Consider the following 17,407-nt stretch of genomic DNA (forward strand, 5'->3'; position numbering starts at 1 on the left):
GGAACGCTCGCTCTCTGAAATGACCTGTGATTGGCCAAAGTCTCCCATCAAGGGCTAGATTTTTTTAAAGAGTCACGAGGAGCTGCAGAAGTCTAGTTATCTCTCCGAACACTTGAATTACAATACGCTGAAAAGTTATTATGGAATTTTTGCCCAATAATGCAAAAACATTCTGGCTACTGCAGGTTTAATGGTCACTTTGACTCATTATTCCAGTTATAACAGTGTTACTCAGCTGGTTAACACAAACTCATCTGGGGGATGCTCGCTCTGACATCGGAGGAGAGAATAGAGTCAACTAGGAGTTTCCGTCCCTTCTGCAACCATACAAAATGATGGTAGCTTGCTAGGTTCATTCAGCAAAACAATAAATCTACAGTGAGTTTAAAAGTGCATGTCTCAGCTCTACATCATCAAAAACGTTATTATTAGGCTGCACAGCTTAGAATACTTGATTTAAATCAACAGCGACAAGACAGATCATTAGATATTTTAATCTTTCACTGGTCATTTCGAGAAAGACAATAAGTATAATACACTTTGTTGGAAATGTTGTGGCTTACTTGTTGATTTGACATATTTTAAAGGTGCAATGTGTAGAATAAGACGGTTGCAGATGGCAACCAACTGAAATTTCTCCAGTGTGCCAAGCGTGTAGGAGGACTACGGTGGCCGACACGAAAACGCGAATGACCTTATCTAGAGCCAGTGTTTGATTTGTCCGTTCTGGGCTACTGTAGAAACATGGTGTCCGGCTCCGTGAAGAGGACCCGCTCTGTACTGTATGTAGATATAAACGGCTCATTCTAAGGTAACAAACATCGATTCTTATTTTCAGGTGATTATACACTAAAAAAAACATACTTATTAATATTAAATTCCATTTTTGCCAATAGATCCCTCTAAATGTTTGACAAGATTCCTTTAAATAAAAAGTCAATTTTATATTTGAGAAGCTGGAAACAGCAAATATTAAGCATTTTTTCTTGATAAATGACTTTACTCAGCAAACCTATTATCAAAATAGTTTCTGATTGATATTATGTCGATTGACTAATCTTTTCAGCCATATAACACATAAAATTATTAATATTTATTGGCTAAAAAACATCCTCCAGCTTTAGAGTTATGGACATTTAGGTTAATTTCATGGGTCAGTGTTTTATCTTCAATAAAAGCAAAAAAAAAGGCATGCAACTTCAAATATAAATGTCATCCACATAAGTGTTTTATGTCCACCTCGGAGTTCCTCAAAGCCTTATCAAGAAATGTGCAGACAACTTGACGCCTCGCCTGCCAGCAGCTGCCTGTTCATTCAGCCAGAAATCAAGCGGTGCCCTCGAACACCAACTGCAGATCTCCCCAAAGACCGGAGCCACAACTGGCCTGCTGAGCAGGAGGGGATGTGACTCAACGGCTCATAGGCGCACTTGCAGTAAAGCTCCAGGAAGTGCACTCATCCAAGCTAATATCTATAACACCATGTCATGTGATTGATTTCTATAAAGCAGTGCTCAGGACTTCTGCCACCAAGAACAATTACTCAACAGTGTACAATACACGACCCTGAAACCGGTCATCGTCGGTGACGAGCCTCAGCCAAGAGAAAGTGATGACTGCACCTCAAGGTCGCGTCCAGAAGGGATAATTGCAGCCAAACAGTCTGACGCAAAGCCCCGGTTCTGTTCGACCTCTGGGTCTTCTTGTTTTAATAAATACATTAGATAGCGGATCCTCAAGGTCAGTGCAGACAAGCTGGATTGGAATTTTGTTTCTATTGCCGAGACAAAACTTCCATACTTCAAAGAAAAGGCTGAAAATGTGCTTCTTACATAGTGAGATAAACGTGTTCAACCAGAGAGGAACCCTGAATATGGTCCAGTCTGAAAGGAACTCATCCCTCAGCCGAGTCCTTGAAGTGTGCTGCCACCTGCTGATGCATCAACAACACATGAAGACAGTTGGGTAACCTTTAAGCTAATTGGCTGATTTTTTTTCTTCAGACATCCAATTTTGATTCCTGCATTATTCAACAATTACCTTACTGTGCCCCTTTCATTAAATCATACTGTGACTGTATTAAAAGATGCACTTAAGACATTTAACAGTATACAAAAGTGTTCAAGTTTATTTCAGTTAATTACAATACATATATACAAGATAACATTTGGATCACATAAAAAAATAGCACAGGTATAAAATACAGCCTTAGTAATATCATGTCAGGCAACTACGCATGTTCACGCATAAACTCCTGATCCCTCCGCTGGTCTTCCTTTATGTCGAGCAGCTGCAGCACAGCACTTCATCGTATTGCCCGCTGTAACTGTGGAACAAAGAGAACACTTTACATTACAATTATTAACACATTTTACTCGCCATACTACACCCTCATTATGAGGTTATGTTTCAGTGTCTTGTTTAAAGCAAGTCGTTAGAGCAGTAATGATTAATCAATCAGTTGTGAACTATTAAAGTAATCGGCAACTATTTTTTTTTTAATAATCGATTAATCGGTTTGAGTAATTTAAGAAAAAAAAGTAAAAATGATCTGATTCCAGCTCCTCCATTAATTGAGAACATAATCGACAGATTAATCGACAATGAAAATAATGCTTAGTTGCAGCCCTAGGATTTTTCAACCGACAACTCTGAATAACAGCTGACCTGCTCTACCGCCTTACTGTAGCTACAGCCGCAAAATATGATGTGCAAAGCAGGCAAACAATCTCTAGGAACGTGTTGCACCAATGCAAAACTTGCATTCATGGGAATGGCAAACCTTTGAATGAGGCTTACATTTTAAGCGATGATGATGATGGACCCTGCTCATTCAGACATGAGTAACTGAACAGACTTTAACAGATTTGCTAACTGAGGCCCACACAAAAAGTTCTTATGAGTTCTTTTAAGCATCAAATACTCACCCTGTTGGCTTGAAAGGTGGCTGTAAAAGTGCGAAGTTTGCTTCTTCATACTCAAAAGATGACGAAGCAGCTTTGCTTCCTGCCTCCATTGCTTTTTGATGTCTTAACATCCAGCAAATTCACTGTTAGAGTTCTGTTTGCAACTCACTGGCACTCCTCCAGCCAAAACTGATTAGAGCCCAACAAGGTTCATGGTTGAGTGGCGGGGTCATGGTTTTGACCTGTCTGCGAGTTATTCCAAGTATCTCATTTTCATTTTGTCAAACACAATAAATCTACAGGACTTTTTTTGGTCCGATGACATTGACGCACAACCCTACAGCACTGCAGTCTGCAGCTCAGAGTGCACCCGTAGTACAAGCACAAGAGGAATGCCTTTCACAGAATAGATGAGAAAGGGTTTGCACCCCACACCTCATATAAACACGTCTTAATGCCGAAGCAAGTGAGTTAAAGTGACACCTAATTAACCTCGGCATGCACCGTCTCTCAGTTTGAAAGGGATCTAATGATACTTTGAAGCTGGGACAACTAGAACACAAACAAACACTGCGGCTGGATTCCATCGAAGGATGCACTGCAATGCCTTTATTTTCCTGGCTACATTAGCCGATACGGATATTGCATTTTAATGAATCATAACACAAAGTGCTTTTTAACTCAAATAAGGGCTGAAACTGATAACTTGTAAATATGTCTGTGCATTAGTGCGTCGAAGCCCTTTGGGAAACTGTGTGAAAAGGGGAAATCAAGTTGAACTCACTCTATGATGGTGCAGACAGAGCAGCAGAGGCTGGAGCAGCTGGAGCACTGTCGGGTGCAGGAGGAGCAGGCTAGACGGTCACATTGGGAGCATGGTGTGCTGGACCGCTGGCTCTTCTGACACACACAGCAGCCTGTAGGAGCCACTGGTACACCTAGACAGGAAGCACACACACATACAGCATACTGGATGAGCATTTAGCAAAAAAAAAAAAAAAAAGTAACCAAATCTGTGACAACCCTGACATCTGCTGGTGAAAAGCATGAACTGAAATAACAGCTTTTGGCCTTGGACACTTCTTGTACTCTGGCCCATTTTAAAAAGCTCCTAATTGCAGTTGAGAAGTGATTCTTCTTCGGTCCACTTAAACAGTTTTGGTGCAATCTTTACTCCTGTTCATACTGGCCATGAATAGTTCCAAATTAAGCTGGTTTCTTCCAAAATTACAGTCATTTTAGAATGAAATTCCCTCTTTGTGCTACCCCAGACAGTGTTTCCGAGCTGAGTAGACCTCCTTTTACACAGAAAAAGAACTGGATTTTTATGCCCCCTCATTTAAATTGCTTTAGAAAGGGATCGCCAACTACTCCTCCAATGTACATCTGTGCATGTGAGTACTGTTTTAAGATACATCTGATGTTTTCCATTACGTATTAGTAGACAACTTGCACTCTGAACTCAAGTGTAATGATATTTGTCCTTGTTCAACTGATTTCAATTCATGAATGGATAGTTACGTGGCTAGATTATTCGAAAGAGAGAACGCCAAACTTGTACAGTAAGCGAGTTAAAGTAACAGGTGAATGATTTATTTTCCTCCCAGTCTGCCTGTTTTGTATCGTGGACAAAGAGATGACAGTGTTGAGTTATATATTCCAGAGAGAACTTTTGTGGGGAGAAATAATCTGAAAATGGTTCAGATATGACATGAATACCAGTTGTCGACTTGCCGTAAAATCAGCTGTTTCCTCGGAATGCAACGTTTTAGCCCACATTTTCTAAACCTATTGCCAGAATAACGCATTGAAGATTTTTTTGTGGAGTGGAGAATATCTCAACCCATCCAAATAACAAATTAATTTCATGGGGTCTTTAACGGTTGTGCATTACTGGTGTTCGGAAACTTGTATTCGGTCGATTATTTCTCTGTTGTTACAATGCTAATTGGGAATGTATTTTACATCGTTGGAAAGCCTGTTTATTTACCTTCACAATGATGTCCAACTTGTAAGGATCATGCAGTTGTGGGATGAGCAGCACAGCGGATTATGTGGGTAACCAAATGATAACTTTAGTAGGGCGCAGTACCCAGCAGGCCTCATGCACATCAGACACTTGTTACTGATAGAGAGTTCAATCATCCAATCCACCAAACAACTCAAAACAAGAGTCGATACCAACAGGAGAATACACTGTTTACCATTGACAGAGCATTTTGGCAAATTTTTCTTGGGCGCTACCCACATAATCAGCTGTGCTGCTCATCCCACAAATGCATGATCCTTATAAGTTGGACATCATTGTGAAGGTAAATAAACAGGCTTTCCAACCATGTAAAATACAATGCCAATTAGCATTGTAACAACAGAGAAATAATCCACCAAACACAAGTTAAACTTTTTTCCCCCCAGTTTATAATAAGATTATCCTGTTATATGACACATTATTTGGGGAATTGATTTGTTCAGGTGTTGTCATTTCTGGGTGTGACAACATGTTTTGCTCAAAAACACATCTCGAGTGTGTAGCCATCCTTTCACCTGCCTGTCACAGGTCAGGCTCACCTTGTGCAGCGTCTGCTCTCGTCAGTCTCCCATCATGTCCAATCAGTGTCTGTCCTCTCAGCAGTGTCTGGCTGCATTCAGGTGTCTCTGCTTGCTGTGTCTCCTCTCCACTCCAGATCTTGCCCATCACAGTCTTGGCACCGTTGAAGAGCAGGTCCTTTGTCTTTGCTATAAGAAAAAAATTAAAATTAAAAACAGACCCTTAAGTGAAACTATTACAGATGACCGCTCCGGGGCACCCAAGAAGAAGCTGATGTTTAGGCAAGGCAAGGCAGCTTTATTTGTAGAGCACATTTCAGCAACAGGGCAATTCAAAGTGCTTTACATAAACATTCAAGAACATTGCGACAAAGTGCAAAAGAACATTAAGACATAATTAAAACATTAAAGATTAGAAAACAAAAACAAGCTCAAAATAAAAACTAGGATAGAAGCCAAAATAGAATATAACACACAAGAGTAAAAGCTCTAGTGCAGTATAAGATCATTATCTGGTTTAATAAAAGGCAGCAGCAAACAGGAACGTTTTAAACTTTGATTTAAAAGAACTCAGAGTTGGAGCAGTCCTGCAGGTTTCTGGGAGCTTGTTCCAAATATTTGGTGCATAAAAACTGAACGCTGCTTCTGCATGTTTAGTTCTGACTCTGGGGACACTAAGCAGACCTGGTCCAGATGAACCTGAGAGGTCTGGATGGTTCATAACATAGCAGAAGATCAGAAATGTATTTTGGCCCTAAACCATTTAGTGCTTTGTAAACCAGCAGGAGTATTTTGAAATCAATTCTTTGAGAGACAGGGAGCCAGTGTAGAGACCTCAGAACTGGACTGATATGATCCACTTTCTTGGTCTTAGTGAGGACTCTAGCAGCAGCAGGTTCTGAATCAGCTGCAGAAGACCAGTAAAGACGCCTTTACAGTAGTCAAGTCGGCTGAAGATAAATGCATGGACTAGTTTTTCCAAATCCTGCTGAGACATCAGTCCTCTAATTCATGCTATATTCTTCAGGTGACAGAAGGCTGTCTTTGTAATTGTCTTAATATGGCTGTTAAAGCTCAGGTCAGAGTCCATGATTACACCAAGAAGAAGCTGATGTTTACCAACAGGGACAGCATTAGATAGACAGATAGTAACTTTATTGATCCCGAGGGAAATTCAAGTTTCCAGCATCACAGATCCATAGTGCAAAACATGTTAGTAAAAAAGGTAGTATTGCAAAGTACAAAAAAAAAAATATACCAGATATAAAAATACAAGGAGATGAAAAAAAAAACTGTTAAAACTGAATATAGTGCAGGGTAATAACTGTGATACACGACTATTAAAAAAGTGAATATAGTGCAGAAGAGGCTGTTAAAAGTGAATATAGTGCAGAAGAGACTGCTAAAAGTGAATATAGTGCAGAAGAGACTGCTAAAAGTGAATATAGTGCAGAAAAGACTGTTAAAAGTGAATATAGTGCAGAAGAGACTGTTAAATGTGAATATAGTGCAGAAGAGACTGTTAAATGTGAATATAGTGCAGAAGAGACTGTTAAAAGTGAATATAGTGCAGAAGACTGTTAAAAGTGAATATAGTGCAGAAGACTGTTAAAAGTGAATATAGTGCAGAAGACTGTTAAAAGTGAATATAGTGCAGAAGACTGTTAAAAGTGAATATAGTGCAGAAGACTGTTAAAAGTGAATATAGTGCAGAAGACTGTTAAAAGTGAATATAGTGCAGAAGACTGTTAAAAGTGAATATAGTGCAGAAGACTGTTAAAAGTGAATATAGTGCAGGAGGCTGTTAAAAGTGAATATAGTGCAGAAGAGGCTGTTAAAAGTGAATATAGTGCAGAAGAGGCTGTTAAAAGTGAATATAGTGCAGAAGAGGCTGTTAAAAGTGAATATAGTGCAGAAGAGGCTGTTAAAAGTGAATATAGTGCAGAAGAGGCTGTTAAAAGTGAATATAGTGCAGAAGAGGCTGTTAAAAGTGAATATAGTGCAGAAGAGGCTGTTAAAAGTGAATATAGTGCAGAAGAGGCTGTTAAAGTGAATATAGTGCAGAAGAGGCTGTTAAAAGTGAATATAGTGCAGAAGAGGCTGTTAAAAGTGAATATAGTGCAGAAGAGGCTGTTAAAAGTGAATATAGTGCAGAAGAGGCTGTTAAAAGTGAATATAGTGCAGAAGAGGCTGTTAAAAGTGAATATAGTGCAGAAGACTGTTAAAAGTGAATATAGTGCAGAAGACTGTTAAAAGTGAATATAGTGCAGAAGACTGTTAAAAGTGAATATAGTGCAGAAGACTGTTAAAAGTGAATATAGTGCAGAAGACTGTTAAAAGTGAATATAGTGCAGAAGACTGTTAAAAGTGAATATAGTGCAGAAGACTGTTAAAAGTGAATATAGTGCAGAAGACTGTTAAAAGTGAATATAGTGCAGAAGACTGTTAAAAGTGAATATAGTGCAGAAGACTGTTAAAAGTGAATATAGTGCAGAAGACTGTTAAAAGTGAATATAGTGCAGAAGACTGTTAAAAGTGAATATAGTGCAGAAGACTGTTAAAAGTGAATATAGTGCAGAAGACTGTTAAAAGTGAATATAGTGCAGAAGACTGTTAAAAGTGAATATAGTGCAGAAGACTGTTAAAAGTGAATATAGTGCAGAAGACTGTTAAAAGTGAATATAGTGCAGAAGACTGTTAAAAGTGAATATAGTGCAGAAGACTGTTAAAAGTGAATATAGTGCAGAAGACTGTTAAAAGTGAATATAGTGCAGAAGACTGTTAAAAGTGAATATAGTGCAGAAGACTGTTAAAAGTGAATATAGTGCAGAAGACTGTTAAAAGTGAATATAGTGCAGAAGACTGTTAAAAGTGAATATAGTGCAGAAGAGTGTTAAAAGTGAATATAGTGCAGAAGAGGCTGTTAAAAGTGAATATAGTGCAGAAGAGGCTGTTAAAAGTGAATATAGTGCAGAAGAGGCTGTTAAAAGTGAATATAGTGCAGAAGGCTGTTAAAAGTGAATATAGTGCAGAAGACTGTTAAATATGAATATAGTGCAGAAGAGGCTGTTAAAAGTGAATATAGTGCAGAAGAGGCTGTTAAAAGTGAATATAGTGCAGAAGAGGCTGTTAAAAGTGAATATAGTGCAGAAGAGGCTGTTAAAAGTGAATATAGTGCAGAAGGCTGTTAAAAGTGAATATAGTGCAGAAGGCTGTTAAAAGTGAATATAGTGCAGAAGACTGTTAAAAGTGAATATAGTGCAGAAGAGGCTGTTAAAAGTGAATATAGTGCAGAAGACTGTTAAAAGTGAATATAGTGCAGAAGAGTGTTAAAAGTGAATATAGTGCAGAAGAGGCTGTTAAAAGTGAATATAGTGCAGAAGAGGCTGTTAAAAGTGAATATAGTGCAGGGTAACTCCAGTAGCTTAGTCTAAAGTGCACTGTGTGCATTATTATCTGTCATTGAGGTGGTTCAGAGGCCAGCTGGCAGTAATGGCAACTAAACCATGAATATCTTGTCCAACATTCGCTATAACGTTACTTACCCTTAAGTTTTAACATCAACAGATCCCCCCTCAAGAGACCACATGGATTGTACATGACTGAAGTGACTTTATGGTTGTTTATAGGCGAGCAAAGACAACTAGAACATGTGCGCAACACTGAGCTAGCATGAGCTAACATGTTACTCACCGTAGATTTCCTGCCTGTATTTGTTCCCAAACACGCCATAATTACTCAGCTCCTGTTGTCCGACGTGTATTTTATACTGGGACGAGAAGGTTTCAGGAAAAGGACAAGGTCGTTTCGGCATTTTTCTCTGCTAAAAAACAAAGTCCCGTCGTGTTTTCTTCAGAAACTTCCACACTGTGTTTGTTGCGGGAAAAATTGCAACGGAGACAGCAACGAGCCAATCACACGCGTCCTTTATTGTCACGTGATAACCTCAGAGCCAATCACAACAACTGTTCCGCTGTCACGTGATATTTTTTTGGTTCTATATTTAGTTGTGTTGTCTTCAAGGGCTGCCAGGAGTGTTGTGTTTTTCAGAATTTAATTTCAGAAATGAATATCTGGAGTAAAAGTGCACACATTAAAGCGGCAGTAGGCAGAATGATTTTGGCATAATTGTGCAAAAAATCCATAATGACCTTTCAGCATATTGTAATTCAAGTGCTTTGAGAGATAGCTAGACTTCTGCACCTCCTCATGGCTCTGTTTTCAGCTTTAACAAATCTAGCCCGTGATGGGAGACTTTGACCAATCACAGGTCATTTCAGAGAGAGAGAGAGAGCGTTCCTATTGGCTGTTCATTCAACGGAGGCAGCTGTCAATCACTCGCGAACTCCGATCTAACGGTCAAACTAGGCAGCGTTGATCAAATATGAATCAATATTATGTTACGTTAATGTCTATTTCTCTCCTCAAATGTTTTCAGAATCATCTTGTAGTGTACGATTTAGCTGTAAAATTAGAAAGTGTGCTCCGGCTGGTGGGCGGTGCTTGATATTTCCTCAATTGATCTCAACATGGCTGCCGGCTCACAAACTTTTCTCATTTTACAGCTAAACAGTACACTACAAGATGTTTGTGAGAACATTTGAGGCGGGAAATAGGCATTACAGTAACAGAATATTGATTGATATTTGATCAGCGCTGCCTAGTTTGACAATTTGATCGGAGTTTGCGAGTGATTGACAGCTGCTCATGATTTTTTTTCAGACTACCTGTCTCATGCACTACTGTCAGGATAGTGACCGTTTTATAAAAATAACTTTTTTTAATTAGATTTGCTCTAATTGCTGCTTTAACTGCATGATTATAATTAAGGACAAGAATAACTTTTTCCAGATATCATTAGTGTGAAATATTGCGTGCTACTATTTCATACTGAAGATTTCTCTTGATTAATTAACTTAAAGCAATGATCAATACTGTCCCATTACACTCACCTCTAACAGTGCATGGTTTATGGACTATTGTATCAACTGATCATGTTTCCATGGATCTATTAACATTTATTTGAAAACATTTGTGCTGGTTCAATTGACGATATGGCCATAGGTTGACATTTATCTTATGATTAAATCTCATAATTGTAATAGTTAAATAACAAGAATATTTGACTGCAACAACAAAAACAAACATAGCCAATATGGCTCAAAGGTGACATAGATGTTTTGTTTATTAACTAATGAGGAGAAAATCAGTTTAGATGATTAAAAGATGCCACATTGTCTGTGCTTCCATCAAGGGGAGATAAAGGTTTCCCGTTAGAACATCTGGATCATGCACTCTCTGGACTTTCCAACACCAACCCACTTGACTAAAGAAAGAAAAAGAAATAGAGAGAAAGATTAGAAACTGTAGATGTCATAATTATCTATACTGGAAAAGACTATTTTTGGTAAGTGTAACAGTGCCATCTAACGGATATCATGCAGTTTCTGCATTACTATTTATTTTGATTTGGAGGCCTTCAGGGGAAGTGTTGACAATAGTTTTCTGCATTCTTTTATATTCATGTGCATGCTCTGCAAAGAACAAAAATAAAATCTGTAAGTTTTTTGTCAAACATACTGGGAACTCCGATGTGGTTCTCAATGAAGCGGATGTAGTTTTGTGCCTTGGCTGGGAGGTCGTTCCACTTTCTGGCTGCAGACGTGTCCGTCTTCCAACCAGGGAAGGTCTCATACTCAACCTCCACTTTTTGCAAAACGTCCATGTTGGCTATGATGGAAATAAATAAATGACTAGCCATCTTTAAATAAATCTTATCAAACAAAACAGAATGGTTTTGTGAGTCTTATTCTACACGTCGTTTCTTCTGTTACGTTACCTGGGAAATGGGGAATTCTTTTTCCGTTGAGTTTGTAGGCGACTCCAACTTTAATGTCATCCAGCACATCCATAATGTCAAGTTTTGTCAAAGCAATGCTGTTGGACAGGTAACATGTCATAGGAGAACTGTTTAGCATGTGCTGTTTATCATTATATCGTGTGATTTATGACAGTGGGTAAAATGTGCTTCAATCTTCAAACAACCACAAAACACCTGATGATTTGATTAAACTGTTTTAGCCACTCACGCGGAGAAGCCATTAATCATATGAGCGTATCTCACGATGACAAGATCCAACCAGCCGCAACGCCGCTTCCTTCCTGTGGTTACACCCACCTCGTGGCCCCTCGTCTGCAGCAGCTCTCCTACTGCCTACGGTAAACAGGAAAAAAAAAACAGCCCTCTCTGTTACTTTATTATTCATGAACTTAAAGAGGACCTGTTATGCCTTTTTTTTTTCAGGTGCATATTTGTATTTTGGGTTTCTGCTAGAACATGTTTACATGCTTTAATTTTCAAAAAACACTTTATTTTTCTCACACCGGCTGTGTTGCAGCACCTCTTTTCACCCTCTGTCCTAAACGCTCTGATTGAGCTCTTGCCCCGCCCCTCCTGAAAACCCCAGCCTGCTCTGATTGGTCAGCTGGCCCACTTTGTTGTGATTGGTCAACCGAACCAAACTCTTCAGACTCAGCTCCAGCTCCGCTCTAACTAGCTTTGTGTCAGGGCGTGCCAAACTAGCCGCGAGGCAGGTATTACGCAAATGTGTTACTTTGTGACATCACAACATTACGGAAGAAAAGACGGGACTTCAGATCAGGAGCCGTGTTTCTGAGGGGGAGAGTAACTCCCTTTGGCCTGGACTTTGTAACTTTGCAGAACTTAACAAACTAAACGAAAGGGGAAAAGCACAAAAGCATAATAATTCCTCTTTAAATGATGAAAGCCTAAAAATATGTAATCACACTAGTCATAAACACAACTGAGAACAATAAAACAACATATGTGCTGGGGGGATTAAATTTTAACCTCTTGACCTATGCCCCTATGGTCAGCTCCCGTGACAAGTAACATAACCCCGGCTCACACAGTAAATATATCCTGAACCCGGACTCCTGCCCTAAATTTATCCCTGTGAACATTTGACCTGCATAAGAAGTAAAGTGTTTGAACCCGTCTCTCACAAAATTTGACAGCTGCACTCAGCCAGGGAACACCCGCCCCCCTCCTCCTGCCCTCCACCAGCCCTGCTGCCTGTATGTCGGCCACATGATCACATACAAACTGTACATGTTAAGCTCAGTATCAGCGAGTTACATAACGTGTCATGTGTCTCTTCTTCATACAATACGAAGGCCAAGGACACGTGACAACATCCCAGTGATCTTACTAGTTTCCTTAAGTAACATCAAGCTCTTACATTGAGTTGTTCTGTGGGGAAGGCGCCGATTCCCACTCTGGTAGTGTAGGCCTTTGATACACCGAACACATCACCAATATTCAGCGGAGGGATGCCAAGGCCGGTGCACGCTCCACCCACAGTGCAGTTTGATGATGTCACAAAAGGATATGTGCCTGATGAGAAAAATGTATATGTCACTATACATAACTTTCAAAAAGCTACAAATAAAATCAATTTCACTGCTGCTGATCCTACCAAAGTCAATGTCCAGGAGAGCAGCATTAGCACCTTCCACCAGAATTTTCTTTGGAGATCCATGAAGAGCTTCGTACATGTAATAGACCCCGTCTCTCACCATCGGCCGCAATCTCTCGCCGTAGTCCTGCACCAAAAACAGAAATATGTTATGTTGATGAACGGAACAATAATAATTCATCGATTTTGTAATATATTCAGTTTCATCAACGTCTACCTTGAGTTTTTTCAGTTGGTCCTCAACGTCAACTGTCAAGGCTGGGTACATGGATTGATACTGGTGGACGAGGTTCTTGAATCTGAAAGGAATGGATATCACGTCACAACTGTGCATTATGGTATTGTTCGTGGTGTTTGGCAATCCCTACCTCCCAGAGAAGTCCTTAAAATCACCCAGGAGGTCACACACACGCAGGCCGGTGCGAGACGCTTTGCTGGAGTACGCAGGTCCAATGCCCTTCTTGGTTGTTCCAATGCTGTTATTACAAAACACAAACCAAAGAGAGTGATGTGATGTATGAAATTAAAGCAGATGTAGTGTACTGTGGCGTATTATCTTTTGGCCCAACGTTGGCCTCCCCTATCCTTACTTCTTTCCTTCTTGTTGTTGTCTCTCAGTTTCCTGTATGCCATCGACAACCTGGTGGAAATCAAACACTGCGGAGAGACGGCAAAACAAATCAATAAAAAGGCCTCACACGCTAAAAAAAATAGGATTTACGCAGGCTGTACTCTATACACAATGACATATACCATACATACCAAGGTGAGCTCTGTCTGAGACGATTAGTCTCTTCTCCCAGCCTTTCAGACCTGGTCAGAGATTAGAAATGACATCTATGTAATCTTATTTTACATTTCTATAGTGCATTATGTGTGAATTGCATTCTTTCTTATACCTTTCTTTTCATTTTTATCGCCTTCTTCAAACAAGCCAGGTAGATGTATGACCACTCCATTGCCTACAAGAGCAAAGGAAGAGGAATATGTAGACTCAACTCCACTCATATTCTTATAAAACCATGCTGTCTCAATAAAGCTGAATATTACCGATGAGTGATATGCTTTTGGAGTTGATGATTCCACTGGGGAGAAGGTGGAAGTCGTACTCCTTGCCGTCCACTACCACCGTGTGTCCGGCATTGTTGCCCCCCTATAAATCAAAGCATGGTATGACGTGATAGTTTATACTGTCAATGTTTTGGTGACGATATAATCAAATACAGTATCTAACACCCCAGACTCGTTTCATTTTCATGAGACAGCGATAAGCCACCCTCTTCCCGATTCACTGAGCTTTTCCAGCACCTATTTTAACCGACTTGGCTGGTCGCTGGTGGATCCATCACTAGCTGTTCTAAGTCCTGGCCTTCTCACGTATCAAGCCACCCAGAGAATGTGACCTCTCTCTCGCCCGGTGGGTGGGGCTCTCAGGCCTCCAGAACACAGGGTGCTAGCTCTCAAGTGGAGAGAGTACAACAAGTACAACACAGCAGCAACTGTTGGCAGGTCTCACTGCTGGAGTGACCTCTAATTTCTGACCAGAGGGGTTTATATGTCTTATAATGAGTGACTGGGCAGAAACTGACCGGTCAGGAGTTGTTTTTATTATGAAATTCAGTCTCTTTGTGATCAGCTGAATGAGTCAGAGCAACTTTACACTATGTTTAAGATAAGATAAGATAAGATATTCCTTTATAAGCCCCGCAGTGGGGCAAAAAACAAGATGCATCAGCTAACACAGTAAAAAAAAAGAGCTAAACAAAGTGTAACAAAATATGAACCATTAAAATAGAAGGAAGTATAGAAATAGGAGCAGTATATACAGTATTGACAATAAACAGACTATTAACAAAATTGCACAAGTGGAAAAGGATAATGCACAGTGAGAATGAAATGAAGGAGTGGAGGTGGGTACAAGAATTAGTAAAGGGAATCAGGTTTATAAGTTGTAAATTATAAATAAAGACATCTGTAAAATGCTTTGTAAATTGAGTTTAATGACCACAATTCCCCTATATTATTGAGTGCAGTTATGAAACTACAGTACATACTCAATATTGTAATAGTCAAGATGGTTTCCCAGCTATATTCTGTTCAGTATTTCCCAAATCATGGAGGTACAAGTGTTTCCACTCTGAGCACCTGTTGCTCTTTAACAGGCTGCTCAGCTGTAGTGACAGATATCATTATGAATTCAGAGGAAATAAAAGATGCATTCATGAACAGCTACAAAGACACGCCCCTGTGAATGCTCATCATCCAAAATCACTAATGCAAACATTTACCTGACATCTGCAGACGACGTCGGCTTCAGTCGCCAGCAAGTCGACGACTTTGCCTTTGCCCTCGTCTCCCCACTGAGCACCGAGCACCACCGTAGCTTTGTTCCCAGCGTCGTTACGCGACCGCTTCTGTCCGGTCGCTGCAGGTTGACTCAGGTTTTTGTGGTCTTTCGCCGACCAGGTGAGAGACATGATGGTGGTGGTTTGAGTTTGCCCGTCTCAAGGAGACTAAGCTGTCTCCAAGAGTGGCATTGCCATATCTGTAACCTCATAGCCGGTGATGTCAGAGCTGCGTAGCTGTGGGCGACTTGTCTCCAGGGCTGTTAGAGCAACAGGAAGATAGACTCTAACACAACACTCACTGGGATGAATGCAGGTACATTCACCTGTTAAAAGAACCATTGTAACATTTATTTAATGCAGCCTGCATATTATGGAGGACGGAACATGCCAAAATAAAAAATAAATGAATAATGAATAATTATATATGCAAAGGGAAAATCGTGCAGGAATAAATAAACAAATGCAGAAATACATACATTTTAAAATAAATAAAAATTAAATGCAAAAATAAATAAAATTTAATAAAGATAAATACATACAAGCCCATTGTAACACTTATTTAATGCAGCCTGCATATTATGGAGGACGGAACGTGCCAAGATAAATAAATAAATAATAATTATATATGCAAAGGGAAAATCGTGCAGAAATAAATAAACAAATGCAGAAATAGATACATTCAACAATAAATAAAAATTAAATAAAAAATAAATGCATTTAAAATTTAATACAAATAAATACATACATAAATAAAAAGGTAAAATTATAATATGATAAGGGAATAATACAAAGATAAATAAAGAAGAAAATTAAAATGGAAGACATGGAGTAAATGTGATTTTATGGAGGACGGAACATGCCAAAATAATAAAATAAATGAATAATGAATAATTATATATGCAAAGGGAAAATCGTGCAGAAATAAATAAATAAATGCAGAAATACATACATTTAAAAAAATAAATAAAAAATTAAATGCAAAAATAAATACTTTTAAAATGTTATAAAAATAAATACATAAATGAATAAATAAAAGGTAAAATTATAATATAATAAGGGAATTAATACAAAGATATATATAGAAGCAAATTAAAATGGAAGAAATGGAGCAAATGTGATTTTATGGAGGACGGAACATGCCAAAATAAAATAAATGAATAATGAATAATTATATATGCAAACGGAAAATCGTGCAGAAAATAAATAAATAAACAAATGCAGAAATATATATATTTAAAAATAAATAAAAATTAAATGCAAAACTAAATACATTTAAAATGTAATAAAAATCAATACATAAATAAATAAACAGTAAAAATATAATATAATAAGGGAATTAATACAAAGATAAATAAAGAAGCAAATTAAAATGGAAGAAAAGAAGCAAATGTGATTTTATGGAGGACAGAACATGCCAAAATAATTAAAAAAATAAAAAAATAAAAATTATATTTGCAAAGGGAAAATCGTGCAGAAATAAATAAACACATGCAGAAATACATACATTAAAAAATAAATAAAAATTAAATGCAAAAATAAATACATTTAAAATTTAATAAAAATAAATACATAACTAAATAAAAAGGCAAAATTATAATATAATTATGGAATTAATACAAAGATAAATAAAGAAGCAAATTAAAATGGAAGAAATGGAGCAAATGTGATTTTATGGAGGACGGAACATGCCAAAAAAAAAGAATAAATAAATAATAATTATATATGCAAAGGGCAAATTGTGCAGAAATAAATAAACAAATGCAGAAATACATATATTTAAAAAAAATTAAAAATTAAATGCAAAAATAAATACATTAATAAATAAAAGGTAATATTATAATATAATAAGGGAATTAATACAAAGATTAATAAAGAAGCAAATTAAAATGGAAGAAATGGAGCAAATGTGATTTAAAAAAAGTTATTTTTATAAAATGGTCACAATATTCTGACAGTAGTGCATGAGACAGGTAATCTGAAAAAAAATTATGTACCTCTGTGTCCTCTGGTGCTCCTAAGGGCATCTGCAAGATTTCACAGACCGGAGGAAAACAACCAATCAGAGCCGAGCTGGAGCCTTGCCGTCTCTGAGCAGCTGTCAATCACT

At 38.2% G+C, this 17,407-nt stretch overlaps 2 protein-coding genes across 3 annotated transcripts; both read right to left on the reverse strand.

The window, feature by feature from the left end:
- Nucleotides 1-2,100: 2,100 nt before the first annotated feature.
- Nucleotides 2,101-9,373, reverse strand: siva1 (SIVA1, apoptosis-inducing factor). 2 transcript variants are annotated; one of them, XM_037747541.1, is made up of 4 exons: nt 9,147-9,373; nt 5,475-5,642; nt 3,691-3,844; nt 2,101-2,326 (listed from the first exon to the last, which is right to left on the reverse strand). In XM_037747541.1, the coding sequence occupies exons 1-4, from the start codon at nt 9,265-9,267 to the stop codon at nt 2,278-2,280; spliced, it is 492 nt and encodes a 163-aa protein (XP_037603469.1). In that variant the 5' UTR covers nt 9,268-9,373; the 3' UTR covers nt 2,101-2,277. The 2 variants fall into 2 exon arrangements, with proteins under 2 accessions (XP_037603469.1, XP_037603468.1); XM_037747540.1 differs by lacking the exon at nt 9,147-9,373 and adding an exon at nt 8,999-9,068.
- A 1,240-nt stretch (nt 9,374-10,613) lies between these two features.
- On the reverse strand, nt 10,614-15,490 carry adss1 (adenylosuccinate synthase 1). The gene is made up of 13 exons (XM_037746370.1): nt 15,241-15,490; nt 14,003-14,105; nt 13,852-13,914; nt 13,715-13,765; nt 13,543-13,609; nt 13,321-13,428; nt 13,170-13,251; nt 12,953-13,079; nt 12,716-12,870; nt 11,543-11,667; nt 11,293-11,390; nt 11,034-11,183; nt 10,614-10,779 (listed from the first exon to the last, which is right to left on the reverse strand). The coding sequence occupies exons 1-13, from the start codon at nt 15,427-15,429 to the stop codon at nt 10,727-10,729; spliced, it is 1,371 nt and encodes a 456-aa protein (XP_037602298.1). The 5' UTR covers nt 15,430-15,490; the 3' UTR covers nt 10,614-10,726.
- Between the last annotated feature and the right edge of the window lie 1,917 nt (nt 15,491-17,407).

This window comes from Sebastes umbrosus, chromosome 16, assembly GCF_015220745.1.
Source record: "Sebastes umbrosus isolate fSebUmb1 chromosome 16, fSebUmb1.pri, whole genome shotgun sequence".
NCBI classification, from domain to species: Eukaryota; Metazoa; Chordata; class Actinopteri; order Perciformes; family Sebastidae; genus Sebastes; species Sebastes umbrosus.

Excerpts from the sequence above, each read along its gene's own strand:
- siva1 (XM_037747541.1), bottom strand. The coding sequence starts at position 9,267 with ATGCCGAAACGACCTTGTCCTTTTCCTGAAACCTTCTCGTCCCAGTAT. Across the intron at positions 5,643-9,146 it reads ATACAGGCAGGAAATCTACG|CAAAGACAAAGGACCTGCTC; the intron begins GTGAGTAACATG and ends TTTTTCTTATAG. Across the intron at positions 2,327-3,690 it reads TCTGTCTGCACCATCATAGA|TTACAGCGGGCAATACGATG; the intron begins GTGAGTTCAACT and ends TTTGTTCCACAG.
- adss1 (XM_037746370.1), bottom strand. The coding sequence starts at position 15,429 with ATGTCTCTCACCTGGTCGGCGAAAGACCACAAAAACCTGAGTCAACCT. Across the intron at positions 14,106-15,240 it reads ACGTCGTCTGCAGATGTCAG|GGGGGCAACAATGCCGGACA; the intron begins GTAAATGTTTGC and ends TTTGATTTATAG. Across the intron at positions 11,668-12,715 it reads TCCCCACAGAACAACTCAAT|GCAGTAGGAGAGCTGCTGCA; the intron begins GTAAGAGCTTGA and ends TGTTTACCGTAG.